Source organism: Hemibagrus wyckioides, linkage group LG17 (genome assembly GCF_019097595.1).
Source record: "Hemibagrus wyckioides isolate EC202008001 linkage group LG17, SWU_Hwy_1.0, whole genome shotgun sequence".
Lineage (NCBI taxonomy): Eukaryota > Metazoa > Chordata > Actinopteri > Siluriformes > Bagridae > Hemibagrus > Hemibagrus wyckioides.
Genome location: NC_080726.1, coordinates 11936982 through 11959555, shown reverse-complemented (window position 1 = coordinate 11959555; position 22574 = coordinate 11936982). Strand labels below are relative to the sequence as shown.

At 39.5% G+C, this 22574-nt stretch overlaps 1 protein-coding gene across 4 annotated transcripts in view; it reads left to right on the top strand.

Moving 5' to 3' along the window:
• Positions 1 to 4119: 4119 nt before the first annotated feature.
• ece2b (endothelin converting enzyme 2b) overlaps positions 4120 to 22574 on the top strand; it is a 44582-nt gene continuing 26127 nt past the window's right edge. The window contains exons 1-2 of one of the 4 annotated variants that reach the window (XM_058413064.1): positions 4120 to 4268; positions 4380 to 4537. In XM_058413064.1, the coding sequence (XP_058269047.1) occupies positions 4505 to 4537 (33 nt within the window). In that variant the 5' untranslated portion in view covers positions 4120 to 4268; positions 4380 to 4504. Of the gene's footprint in view, positions 4269 to 4379; positions 4538 to 13584; positions 13712 to 15764; positions 15911 to 17050; positions 17179 to 22574 lie in introns of those variants that run through there. The other 3 variants (XM_058413065.1, XM_058413068.1, XM_058413067.1) reach the window with 3 other exon arrangements.

Genomic DNA, 22574 nt, shown 5'->3' with positions numbered 1-22574 from the left:
CCTAGAAGCATTTATAGCTGTGGCAATAAACCTGTATTATAGATTTCTGATAGTAAGCTGGTAAATAAATAAATAAATAAATAAATAAATAAATAAATAAATAAATAAATAAATAAATAGAATGATTTCTACATTGATTTGATAAACTACTGAAAGTTAAAAATAATTTCAGCTGCAGTTTTCTACATTTTGTCTGCTTCGACATGAATATTAATTCATGTATTTCTGCACTTATTTTGCTATTGTAAACATAAATATATAAACGAAATTAAAATTTTTAGACGAATGAATCTGTTTCTAAAACCTACTTATGCAGTGTTTGTTTTTACTGTTTAGTTATAATCAGAACTACGTTTATATATTATATGAAAAATGCTCTTATATTTTCATACTGTTATACTTTGCAATTTTACATTTATATTCGTGTTTCATAAGTTCTAATAATATGTGTCATAATTGTATATAACTTAAAATAACCTGAACAAGCTAGAAAACTTTTTTGTAGAACTTATTAACAAAATTTTTTCAATCAATAATCATACAAATTTAAGGAAAAGAGCGAATGAGTGCTATATTAATACGATCATTACTTTATTGATATAAAAGCTGAGACTATATGTTGTTTATTAATATTAATTCGTACATTCAATTTTAGACTAGAATATTCACTTGAATATTTTATAGGGGTTTTTTTTTAAGTTATACTAAAATGTTATTTTGGAAATGATTTGATGTATAAACATTTTCTTATAAAAAATGTATAAAGTGCTGTTGACCTCTGAGTGCTGTACCTTTATATTATTTATATTTTTGTGTAAATAATGTAACACATAATATTACAGTTTGTTTGCTCTAACAGATTATACATTACGCTGATTTTAAGTCTAAATATGTTTTTAGATCTACTACAAATAGATATTATTCTTAAAGGGTGGCAACTTTTTCACTGTATGGTCTACGACGTCTACACCCGTACTGCTTGTATTTGGCCACTAGATGGCAATGTTGATGTTTCTGCATCTAACACAAGAAAACGCCTTGATGTTACACAACCACCTTGTGTACATCACTGTAGAGCATAACCAACCAGAATTTAGTGTGGTCTACAAAATTCTCCCTGAATAAGCCGAATTTTAATCTTAAAAGTCATGGCAGGAAAGAAATGGGACACCTCAGGTGAGAAGCAGACTGGCAAATGTGATTTGCTTTAAACATCTGTATATCTCAGTCTTGTTTAAGTGTTTGTAGTTTGTTAGTAATAAATCTTTCAAATCCAAAACACATGGATTACTGACAGGGTGGAAATGTGTGTGTGTGTGTAGTTTTTTTTCCTTTACTCCTGATTAGCACAGAGACAAGTATTTCACCAGCAATTTATTAATAGGCATAAAAAGCTCACAGTGTTCACTCAGTCGACTGAGCAATACAAACTCCCCCAACCATGCTCAATGAACAGGATGAGTTCCCACCTTCCCTAATGTGGTCTTAGATGTGCTTCGGAAATGATGAACATTTCACTATTACACAACAGTAATCTCTCTCTCTCTCTCTCTCTCTCTCTCTGTATTTTTGTTACCTACATGTAAGATAAGTAATAGAAAACTCATTTGGATGAAACAACAGCTCAAATACACAGCACTTCAATGAGATGTTTCAAATAAAAAAAAAACAATCAATATACTGTATTAACAGAACAAGTGAGACCTTTCCCTGAGGCCCAGTGCTTCCTCTGCCTTCCCCCATCTCCGCCCACTCACCCACTCTATGGGAATAATGGATCACTGGCCTCCAACAAGCTAGAGGAGTTGCTATGGCAATACTATGACAACGCCTCAGCCTGTCTCCTTGGTGATAGTATGACCAGATCAGAGCATCAAAGTTCCAAAGCACAAAGACACAGAAAATAAAGAGGGTATCCACGAACATAACACCTCTGATTAAAGGGATAATGATGTGTACAAGGAATGTTTTCCCCCTTTTTTTTTTGTAATGCAGAATGATTCTAGTTATATAGTTGAATGTTGGAGCTAAATCTGTGTTGCTTGTGCTGTGACACCTTTCTCAACCCAAATCACATTTCTTGTACTACTGCAACTAAAATAACTAATACTCGCATGATACAGATATTTATTTCTATAGACACAGTAAGCATGTGTCAGGCCTTTTTTCCTTTAATTCAGTAGCTGAATTAAAGGTAATAAATACAACTGAATAAAAAAATTGTACCAATTATAAACAAATATAAAATCATGGGTGGACAGATTTGCTATGAAAAGGGTATGAAAAAGCAGCCCAGAGTTTCTCCATTTGCAAAATGTTGGCAGGATGTAGATTGAAAAATCAAACCAATGGTTTAATTTCAAGAGAGCAGCTGTCAATTAAAAATATTGCACTCATTTCAAAATGTGCCCTTAAACATATAATCATTTTCATAATGTTCGCCTAGTTAGCAATGTGTCATTAAATTAAATAGACATCTATTATAAAAAAATAAATATGGACATATATGACAACATTTACTTAGAATGACAACATGGCAATGTGTGAATAAGGGTGTGTCTGACTTGTGTCACATGTGTGTGTGTGTGTGTGTGTTTGTGTGTGTGTGTGTGGGTGTGTGGGTAGATGAGTGGAAGGTGATCTATTGGTGCCTTGTAGGCCTTGGGCTTATTCAAGGAGAAATTTGCTGATGGCTGTAGACAGGCTGCTGAACAGTGCTATCTGTCTAGTGACCTTGTGTTCCCATCTAGCCAGAACAGAATATATAAAGAAACTGAAAGGGATGAGATTCTTTTTTTCTTCCACAAGAGGGGATACTTACTAAGAAAGCATCTTCTGCAGTCTCTAAGTGATGGCAGGGTTAACCTAATGTAAAAGGTCATCCTGCTAAATGTTTGCAAACAGTGCCTCTTCTTCTTAGCATGAATGTGTTAAATTTCCTATGATGTCAAGCAAAGAGGCACTGAGTTAGGTAGGCCTTAAAATACATCTACAGGTTGTCTGTTAGTTTTATAGGCCTGCTTGGTGATATACAAAAGCCAACAGTATGTTTCATAACTCCGTGAATTATTGACTTGAATGCATGTCAGTGTAAGTTATAGTTTTCCCTAGTGGTGCTATTTGGCAATGACTAGCTGGAGTGGAGATGATATAAAGGTCATCAGGAAGACATAATCTGAGATCACACCAGGTTTGGTCAGCAAGGAGTGTTATTTCCTAAAGATTCCCTAAAGATTCTGCTTCACTTATTGCAAGTCCAATAAGTTTGACCTTGTTCAGGATGGGAGCCAATTGCAAATGCAAATTAATCTATGTCTTGGTGCAGATCCAGCTTACCACTCTGCTGTGAGGAGCAGGCGGGGAATATACTGCTGAGCATTACTTAAAGGGTGACGAACTTGGATCCTGAAGGGCCTTACTCCTTTTTGTCCTTTTTGGATGTGGGAAATGTAAACTGTTTGTACATCTCTACACAAATGACATCACCAAATCTGTTTTGTGTGGTCCTTTTCTTCCCTTGTTTTTATTTTAGACTCATCCATTTCACCCTAATTGCTTTTGTTTTCGTAATTGTTTCTGTAAAATCTGGACAAATGTACAAGTGGTCAGCCAAAAGACTGCTTTATAACAATGAATTCTCATTCTCGGCAAAAATGGCCTACATTTGTAACACGTATTATTATCATTTGTAAAACAATAAAGATCAGATGTTGCCCGTGTACATATTTGTATGGCAGTGCAAAAAAACTAAACAAAACAAACCAAACAAAATATACAAAAAGCCAGTGTTGCACTTGATCTACCCTATTAGGATAGAACACCAATAAAGCCAACACAGTCATGTCATTATGTTTCTATTTAATCCCATGTATAAAACTGAATGTCAACAAAATATTTGACACTTTGGCTTTCTGTTGTCCAGTTAATATTTATGATATATATTTAAATCCATGCCACTTCTTGGTTAGACTTGAAAAGTGTAATAAGCTTCTGCTCCTATACTATGTACTTCAGAAGGATGGTCCTAACGCACGTGTTGCATGTTCACAGACGCATGATGGAGAGAGAGAGAGAGAGAGAGAGAGAGAGAGGAGGAGGAGGAGGAGGAGGAGGGGTGAGAGAGGGGGACAGAGGGAAGAGTCTGCAGGCTGATCGCAGTCTCCTACAGTGATCAGTGTACGGTGTATGTTGCCAAACCGTGCTCAGTGACGAAAGCTGGAGAAGACGAAGACGCGCTGGCTCGTCGCGTGCTCATTACCTTCCGAGAGGTAAACGCTCCGTGTGTGTGTGTGTGTGTCTGAGAGATCGACATTGTAATCAGCTGTGTGTGTGTGTATCAGTCAGGATTTAAACAGAGGGTCCGTGCACATTTGTTTCAGCTCGGTTGGGAGAGGAGATGGCTTAGCACGCCGGAGCCAGTCCCAGTCCCACATGCATGCATGCAGAGGTGGAGTGAGTGAAGCGCTCGCCTCCTCGCCTCTCCCCGGACCTCTCAGTCTGCACGATGAGCGTGGCTCTGCAGGATCTGCGGAATAACGTAAGTGCAGCGCGTTGCTGTCCAGCTGTTTCCCTCTGTATCGCCCATCTTACAGAACAAAGGGGAATACAGCTAGAAATCGGCGTGACCTTCTCTAGACGCTTTGGTGCTGGTAAACATGAAACAAATGCAGCAGACATGAAGACAGGCTGGTCGTTGCGTAGCGTAGTATTCTTGTTTTTCCTGTCTGCGCTACATGCTTACGTGATTAGGCTGTAGATAACTTCGATGTGAACCATATACTTTCTTTGATGCCATGCACTGAATGTGTGCCGCAGTGATTTGATGAAACGCTTGTTCATGTCTCGGAGCACCGAATGAAACAAAAGTCGCTGTCCAAATTTGCCAACATGAATATGTACCACATTTTTTTTTTAATGACATGCTGGCTGTGATATAGCATTGCAAACAGGACAAATGAACCTATAAACTTGTTGCTCGTTAAACGAGTCGCAGCACGTTGACTGTACGGCTGCCTTGGGTTGTGCTCGCGCCTCGAGTCCTTACAGCGCGAGACTCTTATTGGCTATTGAGCGGAATACACACCAATTGAAGTGGAAAATAATTGACATATGGTATCCATGGAGACAAGTTCTGGGCGAGGTCTGTTAGAACAGACGCTGCATACTAATATTGTCCAAATGTTTACAATTAGATCTATTAAGCATTCCTTAAATGATAAAAATTGTTTTTCATGAATTAGTCATTATCACTTCCTTGCACGTGACCTCTGTGTCTTCTCCTATCCTAGCTTGTAGATGTAATGATCAGTGATGTAATCATTTATCCTACCTTGTCAAATTGTTTACATGGCAAAACAGTACCTAGTCTGATTATTATATTCAGTATATTGCGATATGGTTATGATCTCAAGATAAAATGGCACCAGCATTAAACGATATGAAGACGCAAGAATTCAAAGCGTGCGAAATTGAAGTGCGCTTGCGCAGTGGGAAGGAACTACCTGCTGTTATGATGCTGATCTCACCTCTCTGGTCACAGTGAACACTGGTTCTGTTGACATCTTGTTCTATGGAGTATTTATAATCGAATCTTAACCTCTCCAATCTATTTCCAGTCTACAGGGTTAACATGATATGAACTAATATTATGTTACTGTACCTGTAAACGACTGATAACTGATAATTGAGAAGTAAACATGGTGAATAGCATTTAACTAAACTTTTCATTGTATTTAATTCTATACGAGTGCACCACACATACAACTAACTCATTAAGGTATCGTTCAGATTTTATTTATTTATTTAATTAATTAAAAAATAAAAATGTAAAGCCACTTTTGTTGGCAGTATATTTTAAGGGCTGGGGTTCAGAGGGTCTAAAGATGTGTGAGTTTTGGATCATCATAATGTGATGCCTGGTCATCAGAGGGCACATGTAATTGGTCATTATATCAGGGATCTTTTTGTTTTTTAATCCTTTATTTTTATGACTTATAACTAATCAGATATTATTGTGTTCCATATCACTAGAACCAAATCTCTGTAATGGCTCTTAATGTGTGTGTATGTTTTTTTTTTTTTTTGTAACTCTTCCTGGATGCTAACCACATTAACATGTCGTGTTTGTCATTTGTATCTAAGAAACAGATGAGTTCATGCTGTAAACTAATTAGCTTAATGTCCATATAGCCAGTAGGGACATTTCGTGCTTCACTTCATTATCTGCATGGGCAGGATCATTCAGGGGACAAAGAAGTACATTTCCAAAGTACTTCTACTGCTTATGTTCACAAGTAAATTTGGATGAGCAACTTGCAGTCTGTAATTGTTTCTGCTTTGTAACTGGTTTGATTGAGACCATCTAGATTTGAACTCTTAATGCCGCTCCAGTAAGAATGTATGACATGACATTCAAACACTAACGCAAATGCCAGACTAATGTAATTTTTGTGTGTATGCTAGATTTCCTTCATTTTTTACCACAGGATTATATGCTAGTAGATGTGTAATACCCTGCTAGTATCACTTGTAGTTATTGCTTGTATGCTTGCATTATAGCTCCTATAGGTAACTACAAAACACAAATGAAATGCACAAATGCACTAATCTGAGTGATAAGTGGTTTGATTTATGTGTTACATGATAATTGTCAAGTTAGCAAAGCAAACTAACTGTATTAGCTATGTACACTCACCAGCGATCTCTGCTACTTTTAACCAAACTTTCCTTTGTTTGTAAAGTATATACACTTAATAGAGAGTCTGTTCCGGTTTTGCCCAAGCAATCATTCAAGCTGGTATTTGTTAGTTTACAGACTTTTTGGCTAATTTGCATTGCATTTAATTGCAAAATGCTGGTTTATTATTTGGTTTGTTAAGATCATTGACATTTAAAATCATGTGTCCTTTGCTTCATGTCACACACATGTAGAGAAGAAAATAGAAATTAATGTAGGATTAGCTGGTGTACTAGGTTGTCCTCAAACTGTCTCGCATTCTCATATGGAATTTAAAAAAGGAAGTTGTTACTGTAAAGATAGCTGATAGCATTTGTTAGACTAGTTAAACTTCCTCTTTTACAGTTTTAGCCATTCTTTCATGACTACCTCTCACCTGGTGCTGTTTTTTTGCATTCTCATTTCAGACCCTGTGTTTTCATTCTTTTAAACCTATCCATATTTATATATAATATCATCTCTTTGGGAGTGACACAGTTGGACAGGATTAGGAACGAGTACATCAGAGGGACAGCTCATGTTGGACGTTTGGGGGACAAAATTAGGGAGGCCAGATTAAGATGGTTTGGACATGTTCAGAGGTGGGAGAGTGAGTAAGAGGAGAGTGAGGCCAAAGAGGAGGTATATATACACTATATTGCCAAAAGTATTCGCTCACCCATCCAAATAATCAGAATCAGGTGTTCCAATCACTTCCATGGCCACAGGTGTATAAAATCAAGCACCTAGGCATGCAGACTGTTTTTACAAACATTTGTGAAAGAATGGGTCGCTCTCAGGAGCTCAGTGAATTCCAGCGTGGAACTGTGATAGGATGCCACCTGTGCAACAAATCCAGTCGTGAAATTTCCTCGCTCCTAAATACTCCACAGTCAACTGTACTATAAGAACGTGGAAGTGTTTGGGAACGACAGCAACTCAGCCACGAAGTGGTAGGCCACGTAAACTGACGGAGCGGGGTCAGCGGATGCTGAGGCACATAGTGCGAAGAGGTCGCCAACTTTCTGCAGAGTCAATCGCTACAGACCTCCAAACTTCATGTGGCCTTCAGATTAGCTCAAGAACAGTGCGCAGAGAGCTTCATGGAATGGGTTTCCATGGCCGAGCAGCTGCATCCAAGCCATACATCACCAAGTGCAATGCAAAGCGTCGGATGCAGTGGTGTAAAGCACGCCGCCACTGGACTCTAGAGCAGTGGAGACGCGTTCTCTGGAGTGACGAATCGCGCTTCTCCATCTGACAATCTGATGGACGAGTCTGGGTTTGGCGGTTGCCAGGAGAACAGTACTTGTCTGACTGCATTGTGCCAAGTGTAAAGTTTGGTGGAGGGGGGATTATGGTGTGGGGTTGTTTTTCAGGAGCTGGGCTTGGCCCCTTAGTTCCAGTGAAAGGAACTCTGAATGCTTCAGCATACCAAGACATTTTGGACAATTCCATGCTCCCAACTTTGTGGGAACAGTTTGGAGCTGGCCCCTTCCTCTTCCAACATGACTGTGCACCAGTGACCAAAGCAAGGTCCATAAAGACATGAATGACAGAGTCTGGTGTGGATGAACTTGACTGGCCTGCACAGAGTCCTGACCTCAACCCCATAGAACACCTTTGGGATGAATTAGAGCGGAGACTGAGAGCCAGGCCTTCTCGTCCAACATCAGTGTGTGACCTCACAAACGCGCTTCTGGAAGAATGGTCAAAAATTCCCATAAACACACTCCTAAACCTTGTGGACAGCCTTCCCAGAAGAGTTGAAGCTGTTATAGCTGCAAAGGGTGGACCGACGTCATATTGAACCCATTGGATTAGGAATGGGATGACACTTAAGTTCATATGCGAGTCAAGGCAGGTGAGCGAATACTTTTGGCAATATAGTGTGTATATATATATATATATATATATATATATATATATATATATACACACACACACACACACACTGATCAGTCATAACATTCTGAGCACAGACAGGTGAAGTGAATAACACTGATTATCTCCTCATCATGGCACCTGTTAGTGGGTGGGATATATTAGGCAGCAAGTGAACATTTTGTCCTCAAAGTTGATGTTAGAAGCAGGAAAAATGGGCAAGAGTAAGGATTTGAGCGAGTTTGACAAAAGGCCAAATTGTGATGACTAGAAAACTGGATCAGAGCATCTCCAAAACTGCAGCTCTTGTGGGGTGTTCCCGGTCTGCAGTGGTCAGTATATATATACAAACAGACTCCATCTTCAAAACCACTACATGGTTAACTGGCTTTTTTCCGCAGTAATATTGAAAATGTTATGTTCAGGACACCCTTCACTGTCATCATACTCTGCCAACAACTCTGTTCACTGCATTCTTCAAACTCTGCAGAATTCTAAACAGAAATGTGTGATTGATTTTGCTGAGTAAGATGCATGCTGTTCTGCTTCCAAATTTGGCCAAACGATGCAAATTCAAAGTAAATTCTGACCAAATATGGTGTCCATTTTGGCATCTGTGCCGATAAACGGTATGCAGATGTCCTCTTTCCTTTGTATTTGTATCCCATTTAAACATCCACATATCATATACCACAGAGCTTCTGTGTTGTTGGATTTAATATTATTTCAGACTGTAATTTTAATATTCATTTGCTTGTTTTAATGTTATTGCTCCTATAGTAACAACTTACCAGGGACAGGTATGGTGGCCACAGTGTAAACGAATTATAAAAAATCCACATAACATGGTCGTATTTCTGTGAGGAGAAATTTATTTAGTGTAGAAGATGTCTCCAGTGTAGAAACATGAAAAGACTTTTATATAGCTGATATAATTGATAACAGAAGCTATAAATAAACAAAAAAGTACAGCATGTTTTTTTTTTTTTTTAATGAATACAGAATTGTAATTGCTGCCAAAAAACTTGATTGATATTCTGTTATTGGAAAACGTTCACCTTTGCGAAGGTAACACATCACACCACTCTGTTACTAAGTATACTGTAACAGCATGTCTTGGACTGTTTTATTTCTAATTGAATGGCCTAGTGTGGACCCATTTGTGTTTGGTGAACTGAAATACTGTTTAGTGACATGTTGAATAATGCTGTTTAATCAGCATCATCCTGTGCTTTCAAGTCATACTGCTGCTGACATTTCAAATGCACCACCCCTCTGATATGATAACAGCACAGATGAGTCTATTTATAGACTTATTTAAGCTGTTTGGTCAAGTCTGTAGAAGCTTGTCGCCGTTTTTTGCATTGATGACTCCAGCATCCACAGCCGCATTGTGGCGCCCACAGCCTGTGGGAGGGGAACTGGCCGAATGGTCTCGGCTGTGCAGCGCTGCTTGGGTGTGGTATTGTGGGAAAGAGTGCTTTTGGAGCTCTCTGGAGGTGGAGTGCTTTTTCACTCCTCGACCTCTGCCTGACCCTGGAGGGCTGCTCAGGGCTTGGGAGAGCTGGTGCATCCTGCCTAAGGGTGTGTGAGTGCAGGGAGAGGGCCACACTTTCCTGTGTGTGTGCGCGCCTGTACATATGTGTGTCCGTTAATAAATGTCCTCATCGGTTGGGTTTCGGTCAGCGAGTTTACTGCACGGGTGAGTGAGTGAAGAGTCTGTTCACGTTCAGGGATGCTATGGATGAAGATGATGATGCTGAAAGACTTGAAAGAACAGAAATGTTTATTTTGTGTGGTATAGGCTACTAACCCCAACTCTTGGCTTCAAAGGAACTATTGTCCATTATTTGATAAGGTCGACAGTTTTCCTTTGTGTGGTTGTAAGGGTGTTTGCGTAATGCACTACAGTTTCTAAGAGGTTAGATTTCAGTTAGAGTGAATTATAATGTGTACATGAGTTTACAGTTGTTGCCAAGCTTCCATGATTAATGAAGTCACACAGAAGTAAAGGACTGTTATGAGACAGGCGTGTACATTTTCTTACTCGTTTGTCTGACTGAAATAGTGTGAAAGGAAACAATGGTATTAAGAGTAGCTATTTTTCCCTATTACACTTTTCACAATCACACCCTGTAACATTCTTGTCATACCTTTCACTGGGATAATATTTAGGTCTGGTGTTATTGAAATTCTAAATGATATTTTACCTGGTCGCACACATTCGTATTTATCACAAATGTCCAAGTCCACTGAAGGTGACATTTAAAAAATGATATTCAATGGATATTGTGGACTTGAGTTTATCATAAGCATTACTTCTCACTCCTCCTTGTCTTCCCTCTTTTCCCAATTTCTTTTTCAATTGAAACTTCTGTCTATATTGTCACACCCCAGCATTACTCTCTGATGTTCCTTTAGCGTGGGCTGGATGTTTAGTATTCTGCTAACTCTGTACTGCACCAGCTAAGAGGGCCAAAGCAAGAGACAGAGAGAATACACATGCTCTCACTATGGATATGGATTCTGTGGTTTATGGAGGATGTACACTGATCAGGCATAACATTATGAGCACTGTCAGGTGTCGAAAATAACACTGATTATCTCCTCATTATGGCACCTGTTAGTGGGTGGGGTATATTAGGCAACAAGTGAACATTTTGTCCTCAGAGTTGATGTGTTAGAAAATGGGCAAGCGTAAGGATTTGAGTGAGTTTGACAAGGGCCAAATTGTGATGGCTAGATGACTGGATCAGAGCATCTCCAAAACTGCAGCTCTTGTGGGGTGGTCTGCAGTGGTCAGTATCTATCAAAAGTGATCCAAGGAAGGAACAGTGGTGAACCAGCGACAGGAACATGGGCGGTCAAGGCTCACTGATGCACGTGGGGATCGAAGGCTGGCCTGTGTAGACTGATCCAACAGACGAGCTACTGTTGCTCAAATTGCTGAAGAAGTTAATCCTGGTTCTGATAGAAAGGTGTCAGAATACACAGTGCATGACGGGTCAGAACAGTTCTGGCAGCAAAAGGGGGACCAACACAATACTAGGCAGGTGGTCATAATACTATGCCTGATCTGTGAATTTTTGAACTTTGATGCTTTTCACATAGGATGAGAGTGGAAAAAGCGAGAAGAATGGTAGATTAAAACAAAAGTTTGACATTTTGCAGAGATTCAGTTGTGAGTCAGACTTTTTAGGTCAGGGCTTTGTGCACATTTCCTAAGCCACTCAACAACAGCCATGAATAAGTCAATGTGGCTATTAGATTTCAACCACTGATAGACCACAAACCTCTCACAGCCAGCGGATTCTCGTGTTACATCAGGCTAGTTAAAATCAGTGATAAGAAAGCTTGTAATGTTTTGTAGGTAAGTTAAAGAGCAGAGGTTCTGACTTACTAGCAATCTGATGCCTGAATTTAGGCAATCTTTCCCTGCCATTGCACTGTTTTGATATGAGGTTTGCTTTCTTTTGCTAGTGAACTGGTTAGCTAAGTTACTTGATGTATGACTTCACACTTGTAGTTTAAATAAATGTGATGTTTCGGCTATGCTCATGCTTGCAGTCACTGATCTATCCTGGCCTTCTAGAAGCCCCGAGTATTCCCACCTTGGGAAAATAGGACATGACTGTTTGATTTAAGTCTCACTCTGTAAAAAAAAAAAAACGCAAGCTATCAGACATTTAGAAATTCTAACCACACTTGGAGAGATATAACATTTTTTAAATCTGGATTTATGTAAAGCTGCTTTGTGCTGTATTTATAGAATTTATTTAGCTGAATGGTGAATTTTGTACTATATGTACTGTATATAGCTCTGTAAACTATATATAGTCTGTAAGCTGGCTTTCTTAAACCTAAACGCTTCTCTTGTGTCTCAGTCACAAGTACATTTCTAGCATTTTAAAATTCTCATTACTTCCAAAGTTAAATGGGAAAATTGCACTCAATGTCTTCATTCCTGGCCTCTGATTACAAACTCTACTGATTAAGCTTATGTTCCGTTTTATGCTTCAGCATGTAACTATCCAACATCATGATCAAAGCCTGACATTTATGATGTAAGGAAATCATACTTACCTAGGGCAGTTTAGAAATTTTTACATTTTAATTTATTTTTGAGGCAAGGTTCTAGGTTATAATCGCTATATCGCTATACATTAAGAAAATGTCTGCTTTACTGGCGAAATAAACAATTTTTGGCCAAATTGGCAGATTTTATTTGGGCTGTTTCTGCCACAGATCACCTCACATGTCTTCGAGAGGTTGAATATATTGACTGGGAAAAAAAATACAGTCTAGATCTGTCCAAAATTCATAAGCTGAACCCTTTCAGCAAAACAGAGAGAGTGCAGAGAGAATTGAGTAGGCACACATGGCTTAAAGAGCCATACTTCTGTCATGAACAATGCAGAAACCTTACCTTATCTGGAGATCAGGGAAATGTGATTTAAAGCATGTTTCAAAACATCATCTTTATTATTAACACTGCCATGCTGAAGTCTGCATTTCTATCAGATTAAAATATAGATATAAAAATTTTTTTTAAGGGCTTGTGTATATGTAACATGGGAGGGGAAGCAACTAAAAATAAAACATCCTTCGAATGCCTACAGAGATAATACATGTCCTTCACTGAAAGAATACCACAAATTTCTTCCTGTACTAAACTGTTTTGTTGCTTAGAAAGATGGAGAAACTCTCTCAGACCCATCCATCCTGTTCTCAGGAGCTTCAGCTTTTGTTCTCCTTCTGCTATATATTTTTTTCCCCGTTTCTTCCTTCCTTCCTTCCCTCTCTCTTCCATCGGATCCTCCCTCCTTCCTTTTCCTAACCATGTGCATTGAGTGCGTTAACCTTGCTGCACAAAGAGTGACATCATTCCAGCTCTCAGGGGAGAGGGAGCTTCTCTCATTCTCGCTTGCTCTTTGTCCCGTGCATGCTTCTCTCATTTTCTCACACACATAATTACTCCCTACTCTGCTGTTATGTTTGATAATGGAGACGGAGGGAACAAGGCAGAATAAAGAATCAATCTCAGTGGTGTAAAGACACGTACTCACAGTGTTAAGAGAGGATAGATGTTTCCATCATCTCATCATTCCTGAGGTACCTAACTTGTGTCTTTGACATGTTATTTTAAATGCATCTTCTACTCTGTATTTGTATAATGTCTGTCAAATATGGGTTGGCAGTTTGTATTGAAATGCTGATGTGTGTCTTTTTGGGTATGGAGAGTACTTTGCATGGTGACATCATGTAAATTAAATCGCTTGTCTGGTTCTGATAGATTTTTGATCTGCTTGAGGGTAAACATTTCTGCTGCAGTACTTTCTGTCTGTGAACATTTCATGCACAGTGCAGCAGTTTTTGAACACCTGAGCACCTTGCTGGCTAAGCCGCTGTGATCTTGTCACTAATTACGATTAGTTCTTGCTAATACACAAGAGAAAACATATAACAGATCAAGAATAATGATAAATTAACACTCAAAGAAACCTTACTTGTTTGACCCTTCACATTTTATATATATTATGGTTTCTGAAGAATACCATGTGTTAGCATTAGCTTTTATTCACCACAATGCTAGCTGTATTAACTTGTGCTGCAGGTTTCATGTTCCTCTTCTAAAACGTCTTTATATAATGCTGATGTAGTGATAGTTTAGAAGTTAAAGGAAAACATGCTGAAACACGTTAAATGTGTTTATACTGAAAGGATTTAGATTGATCTTAATAAGGATTTGTATTTATATTAATCCTGTGAGATGTTAGCAGTTGTGTGCAGTGCTAACTGTCTAATGATAAGAGTCAGATTTTGCTGTTAAAAAAACAACAACAATAGATCAAATGGTCACTTTCATAATAATGAGAAATGTGGGTAGTGGAGACTCGAGCAAACGTTGGATTCAATGTTGGACTCAATGCCATGCAGCTACATGAGTTATGTCGGAGACTTGGCTCGGCTAGTTAGCGAGCTATGAGTTGATGAGCACAATGCTGCTGACGATGCAGTGCTCTTTTTATTTAGAGATGAAGCAAGGGCTAACTCTTATTGGTACCGCAAAACCAAGAAGAAAGTTTTAAGTAAAAATGTATTTTAACTAAAGTACATTTTGGAAGATCAAGAGTAATGTATAAATTATTCAGCATGGATTTTTCCTTTAAGGCTCTGGGCTAGTAAATCTTAGGACTGCCACCTGGAAGTGTATTAACTTTCAATTGTAAGTCACTTTGGATAAACGTCTACCAAATAAATAATTTGTTCATTTTGATGCACTTACATTTGAGGTGATATGAGGTATTTTGCATTGTGTATAAAAAAAATCCATTTTATCTGATGCACTGTCAAAAAATGACTAGTTACTCATGTGGCATGGACCCAACTGTATAATATATGAGACTTTTATCCCTTATGAAATGTTTGGATAATGAGGAGATTCATGTTGCCGGGTTTTGTTTGTCACGCCTGTTGGTTTGAGGTGCTGAGTGGTTGTGTGAAGTGCATCCGAGTGGCTAACTGCATTAGGACACATTGGCCTGGCAGCGCTGCTCAGAATGGACCTTTGTACCTCAACAATGAAGCGTTCTGTTTGGCACACAGTGATGGAAGCCCCCTCTCCTGGCGGCTGCATGCTAGCACTTCTAGCGCTAACTGGCTGCCTGAATGAAGTCTTTATGAATGGCAGAGGCCCTGAGGAATCATGAAAAGCACTTGCCGTGTGGGAAACGTGTATTTATCTGATACGAGTTATGTACAGTACAAGGTCAGAACAGTGTCCTCACAGGAGTTTTCTATCAGAACAGCTGAAGTGATTGGGGGAGCTCCAGCAGAGAGTGGACTCTCCCACACACTCACATGTACATGCTTATACACTCAGATTCTCTCTTGCCTTTCAAGAAGAGAGATGGAACGTTGTGCTTTTTATAAAATCGTAAGGCATGGGTTTAGGAGTGAACTAAAAAAACACAACCTCTCTATCTCTTCCCTCTCCATCTCCTCATTTTGGGTTAAAATATATTTGTAATTTTGTTCTTGCGTGATTTTGCATCTCTCTCTCTCTCTCTCTCTCTCTCTCCCTCTCTCTCTCTCTCTGTGTTTTTTTCTGCTTCTCTCTCAAAATTGTCCTTTTCTAGTTTGTTTGTTCTCTTCCCTGCCTTCCCTCCTCCTGTCCCTCCCTCCGTCTCTCACTCGCTTGTTCACTCCCTCTGTCTTTCGAGAGCTCGATGTTTATACTGACCACCAGTAGAAAGAGAAGATCAGCAGTGCAGTGCAGCTCTTGTATGTAAACTGCTGATACATTGAGAGGTAAGTACCTGAGGGTGAACTCTTTTCTTTCCTCTCCTCTGTTTTCCCCTGAGGGAAGTTCCACATGTGGTTTGGTACACGGTGGTGAACAGCTATGAGGAGAGATTACTGTACTGAGTAGCGAGAGAGATTCTCACGCTGTGTTCATGCAAGCAGTGAAATGTAGAGATGCTGTAAGGAGTATGTGAAGGGAATAAATAGCTTTACTGTTGGGATGTGTGTGTGTGTGTGTGTTTGTGTATAAAGAAAGAGAGAGAGATATGGGGTCTCATTGTCAGGGTGAGGACAGGGGTCACGAATTGAAGAAGAGAGGAAAGGGAGATTGCTGAACCCCGACTTCCTTTTTGTGTCAGCACACACAGCTCTGGCCAGTACTGTTCTGTTCTTTTTCTATTTTTTTTTCCTTTTCTTTTTCTTTGCTTCTTTCTTTTTACTGTTCTTTTTCTCCCCCCTTTTTTTAGTTTTTCAGTTTTCTGCCTTCTTGTTTGCTCTTTTTTATTTATTTTTGTTCTTTTCTTCTTTTGCCCTCATCGTTTCTTTTTCTTTTTTCTTTTCTTGAGTCTTTCCCTATTGCTTCACCCCTATTGTTTAACCTGCTTGACTTCTCATAACACTGAAGTCTGTGAACAAGTTGCTGCAGTTCATTAACGTTTCTTTGATAAATTAACTGCCAGTTGATTAATGATTTAGTTTCCCAGATTGCATTGTGCCTTTCACATTAAGTGTGAGTGTGTGTGATTTGTTGGTCAGAGATTGAGTCTCTTTGGGCCAATTTCTAAGATGTTTCTCAGCCTGCTTTTGGCTCAGCACAGCAGAATGATGTCTTTCTGCACTGTGTGTGTTTGTGTTTTGTGTGTGTGCCGGGGGGTGGGGGGGAGTATGGGGGCTTGAGGGGTAGGGGGTAGGAGTGTGAGATGAGAAAAGGAGTTGTGTTTGTATAAGTCATGTCTATACAACTAGAGGAACTTCCATTCCCATTATCTGAACCTGAAGGAAGGTCATTTAACATCATAATCTTACTTTGTGTGTGTGTGCACGTGTGTGTGCATGTGCGCACGTGTGTGTGTGTGTGTTTAACTGAGTGGTGTTATTTGGAAATGTTGGACTGCTGAAGAGCTGAACTTTGTGTTTTTATCCCAGCAGCCAGAGAGGAGTAGCTGCATTGGAAGGGCTTCTCATTCCCATTTTAAAGTGTGCATGTGTTTGAATTTGGAAGACTCTTTATCAAGCTGAAAGAACTACGTGGGCTCTTCATGGCAAATTTTTCAGTAAGTGTTTATTACAGAAGGAGCAGATGCATGTGCAGTGAACTTACAGATGCTACCTAATTGTGTTAATGAAACTGATTAGGGTCTGTGTGGATTTACATTTATGGCATTTATCCAGGGTGATTTCACTCCATTTCCAGCTTTATCTCGTTAGTAACCCTGGATCTCTTGCCTCTAAGGAGGAATAATACCATTAGATCAATGAGATGTGAGTCTGCAGTGCTGTGCTTACACTTTATGATTGTTACAAGAATGTAAAAGTTGAGATCAGTGGTCTTGGATTGAGTAACGGGATTTGCTGACTTGCCGTGAGTTTAGTGCTATTGCGACCAAGGACAGTTAACGCAAAACTTCTGGCACTGTCAGACATTTTTTATTTAATGTCTCAGTGGGACTCTTACTATGATGCTCGTCTAAAAGCCACCAGTAGGAGAGCAGCATAAGATTATAAAAAACTCACAGACACACAGCACAGGCTGAGGTAGTAGTCATAAATACTGTACTGACTTGATCATGTTAATATGACATGACCAGTCTACATGCCTGTCCCCTTGCTCCATGTAGACCTCTTTCACACAGCCATGACTGTCTCCACACGCGTCCGTGTGAAATGTGTTTTCCTTAAGAATAACTATTACACTGAGGGCCTGTTACTGTTTGTGTGGGTGCACATAAGCAGAATGCAGTAATTTTCTTTAATCGCAGGTGTATCTTTTAGGATTATTGTCATCATATAGTCTGAGACGGAGAACCCGTTATCGCGTTCTGTTCTAGAATTCAGCCAAGATTTTAGTGGGATCATCTCATACGGTCTAATATTCCTAAAAGACTGCTTAAACCACACAGGGTAAAACAAGCTAAAGTCTAGATAAGCATTGTCTGATGATGTACTTGACTTCTTGCATGAGGATTCTAGAGCTGGTTCCTGTCTTTCTCTTCTCCCTCTACGATTAGCTCACGACTCTCCCTCATCCTCACAGCCTTCAGCTCATCTCTGTCTATTTGTGTTTCTGGAAGCAGCTTTCAATCCCAGTGGCTGAGTTTCAGTTTCTTTCGGTGAATGAGGTTTATCTGGGAGGGTTGCCTCTCTGCAGCGGTCTGCCTGTGTGAGAGCTAGTTGCGGTGCAGTGTAGATGGTTCTCAGGGTGCTGGAGTTCAGGGTATTCGTAACATCTTGGGCAGAGGTTGGACTATGCCAGCCTGCCCCCGCCAGACTGCTTCCTTTTAAAAACACTTCTCAGGAAACCACTTCAAACAATCACATTCCGCACAGAGAAAGTCCTGCACCACTCCTGGAACTTGGGAAAACCTCTCCCTTCCCTTTGTAAGGAAAGACTCCCCCTCAACCTCTCTCTCTCTTTCTCTCTCTCTCACTCTCCTCTATGGTTTTCTGTTCTTCTCTCCATCCCTGGGTCCTTACAAATTAGCTCAGACCTGCATGCAACATGCATTTCCACTTTAAGTAACACACTTAGAGGTGGGTGAATGAGCAGCAGGAACATGAGGCTTGAGCAAGTTTTCATGATTATAGTGTTATTTATAGGTTCAGTAGATAATTTATTTATTAGCTTTGCTAAAAATAAAAGAGGTAATTTTACTGAGCCACTGAAGGAAAAAAATCGTCCCTGGTTCAATCTTAAGTCTACTTTTCTGGAATTTTACATTTTTCCTGTGTTTGTGTGAGTTTCTTCTGAGGGTCTCTGGGTTCTCAAAACAGTAAATGTATAGTCTGTTATATGTTTAATAAGCTGATATTTCTCTAGGTTGATTGCTCTAATGCAAATAGTTGATTGAGTGTCAGCTGCTGAACTCGGATCATCCTAGTTATTGAGTAGGAATTCCGAGTTGAGAAGTATTTTCTTTTTGTTTTCCAAGTTGGATGTCGACTCTATTTAAATGCAACACAAGTTTCTGTCTCACCCTTTCATTTTTCCTGCTCGGGTTTCTGCACCCACCACCTCCCAGTGTCCTCTGTACAGCTTTTTTAACAGCTCCTCTTCAGGGGGTCTGGCTACAGTTCTCCCTTACTTTTCTAGCTCTGTACGTGCTGTACCTCTACCAATTAAATGTCTGTACTCACAGAATACTCTTACACAACCCTGCTCATAGTTGCATTCCCTTTATTTAAAAGTCGTGTGAAAGTGTTTGGGAGAGGAGCTCGTTTACAGTAAGACCTTCATCTGATTCAGACAAGCCACTAGAGCTAAATGATTTTCTCATGCCTTTAACTGTGCATCAGCAGATCTTGAAGGGCCCTCACCCTTCGCCTCCAGCTTACTGACGTGCACACGCTGACGTCAAAGCCTCAAATGGACCTTTATGAATTATAATTGCAGCTCATTACTGACCCACATGTGATGGGAAGTGTTTTCTCTCTCTCTCTCTCTCTCTCTCTCTCTCTCTCTCTCTCTGTTTCTCTCTCTCTCTCTGTGACTCGGCACTGCTGCACTCCCACAGTCCTTGTCATCTGTTTAGTATTTACAGTCCTCTGACGCAGTTTAACGGTTTGTTCTTCCCATAAAGGGGGGAGCACACACTCATCTGTTTCCGCATAAGCAACCTCACAGAACCAGCAGACCCAACCACAGCTGTTCATCCAGCGTCTGGCTGCATGAGGGAAGACTCGGAACACATTGCTTTAATTTGCAATGGCCTGGCTCACGTAACAGTGGGGTTAGAGGATGGAGAAGGTGGTGGTGGTGGTGGTGGGGTGTTGTGTGGGGGGAGGTGGTAGGGGAGGGGCGTTCCTTGTTGCCGTGGCAACCTTGGGCATGCACTCAGTGAGAGCACAGGGGAGGAGAGACTGCTCTTTTTGCCAGCTTTTGCTCTCTGCTGCAGTCTGATATCAGTCAAAACAAACAGATAAGAGGAAAGATGTAGTCTGATGAAGTCTAGTATTGGAAGTTAGAAGTCATAGCGGCTGATTTGTACAGAGCAAACGCTTTCTTCTGAGCCGTATCTGGTTATGTATTGTTTTATATTCAAATAAACCACTCATTGATTCTTAAGTCATTGTTAATGGAAAGCATGTAAGCAATATACTGTTATATGCAAAGTATTTATTTATTTATACGAAGTAGACCTCAACAGCAAAACAAATATTAGTTAAAATTAATAAATTAGTATTTGAATGCCAAACAGATGATGTTTTTTCACTATTAAAAGGAAGCTGCTGAAACTTTGATCTTTCCGATTGTCCTCTACAGGACAGAGACAAAAAGCGAGGTTAGTGAGGGGACAACGGTTTGTAATTGTGACAGCTTTCCACAACATATTTTTATCTGTTTAGAGATCAATTTTAGGTTGTTGTTTAATGAATTCAAAATTATAATCATTGTGGAGATTTGGAGTGGTGGAAGAGGATTGAGAAGGGAAAAATGTGGGGGTGGTAAGAGAAACTTTTTGTCAGGCTGATGTGTCATTTGTCATTGATTATTTTTCTTTAACGGCACACCCCATTGTGTTTAATTCCTAACACATTATTTTCTCAATATTGCCTATTCAGTAACTGCATCACCTGCAGGATGCAAAATCAAAGTTTGTTTAAATGTTTGGTTAAATAACACCATCTAATATTTACTGAAAACTTTTGTTCCATTTTTTTTTCTCCAAAACCAGCTGTAGTGATGGTCAACATTTGGGAGTAAAATAGCACCACATGTTGTAGTACAAAGATCATATTGGTGTCTTTAGAGAAAAAGTATAAAAGTGGAAATGATGGGGCCAGGTCTTGGAGAAGCACAGAGTTTACACAAAGCCTTCTGCAATATAAACTATTTATGTATGACTGTGAGTGCCAGGGGTCTGGATGGTGTCTGTAAGGTTTCAGTGCGTTTCGTGTTTAGTGCATTGTTGATGGAAGGAGAAAATCAATGGAAGAAGGTCTGTAGGATTCAGGCTTGTTTGTAAGAACCGCACACTTAAAACGGACTGTGTTTCAGCATCGAGACAGCATTCCAGGGAGAAACAGATTTCTGGTACCTGGTGGTCTTCACTGACTTGAAGTGTTTGTTTTTTTTTTAACTAAAAGATAAATTATGCAGCAATTGTAAGCTTGTCTTTATTTGTTATAAACGGGTTTATGTGGGTGGTGCAATCGGTCCCCTGACCAGAACTGTTACCTCAAGTATCTGTGAAAGATTTCATCATCAGGACTCCATGAAAGGAAGTAAGAAAAATGTTATAATTACAAATACAATAAATAGACACAAAGAAATTAACATGGTATGTTCTTGAAATGGGTACTTTCAAGTTTATATCATGCTCAGGCTTACTGACAATTTTATATGCTAAATTGGTGCAGGAAGTAAGTTCCAATAAGTTACTGTCTTGTCATTTTTTAAAAAATATTTTATGCCCTCAAATCTGGTTTCCACTGTGGGTTTGCCTTGTTAGGTCAGAATTTGCCCGTCTTCTTCTGCCTGAGCAAACAGTTCTATTTCTTACACTATTCTTCTGAGAAGGAGAGGGAGACGTCAAAGCGTTTCTGGTAAACGGTGAGCAGGTGAACGGTGAGTTTCTGGTGAGCAGAAGTGGTTAGGTGAGAAAGCGAGAGCAGAAGAAAGACTCCTGAGTGGGAGAAAAAAAGTCAGTGGTAGGAGTATAGGTAAATGAGAGAGAGAGATGTGGGCTTAGTCAGTTATTTGCTTTGGTGTATGTGTATAATTACAAAATTTCACAGTTTTATTGATTGATTGATTAAATAATCTTTATAATTAATCTTTATAAATCTTTAAAAAATCTTTATAAATAATTCCAAACAGGAAGTGAGTTCCATGCATGAAAGTGTTCAGCTGTACAGACTATGTGACCATAAGAAGTTTCACAATAGGGAACCTTGTGAAAGAACTTTTTTCCCATCACAGAGAGCTTATGGCATGCAGTCGTTTAGTCATTTGTATCTATATTTATCATTTACAGGTTCACTGAAACGTGAGCGTCATAATTTGATGTTTGATTACAGTTTGCTCCAGGCCATGATGTAACACATCACTTCATTGAGAGGAAATCATTGAGTTCATGTCGGTGTACAAATGTGTGTGTGTGTGTTTCTGCAGCTTATAACCCGTCGGTGTTTCACAGAATCCCTTTTAAAAGACATATTTACTAAACAGGAAACGATTATTGAGTCACACAAGCGTTCACTCTCGAGAGACAGAGAAAAGGAAATTGGGGGAAGGAGGGTGATTTGAAAAGAGTAAACATCAAGAGAGAAAGCAATAAACAAAGATAAAGTAGTGCCAAGAGGGCTTGCAAATGTGAGGAAAAGCATCAGTAAAGTGGTTTGTAGAAGCAGTCTTTTTTTTTTGGTCCATTCAGTCCAGAATGTGTTAGTCAGCAGTTATAGGCGAATTCTCCTCTCACGCAGTCAATACTCAATGTGAGGTAACGCTGGG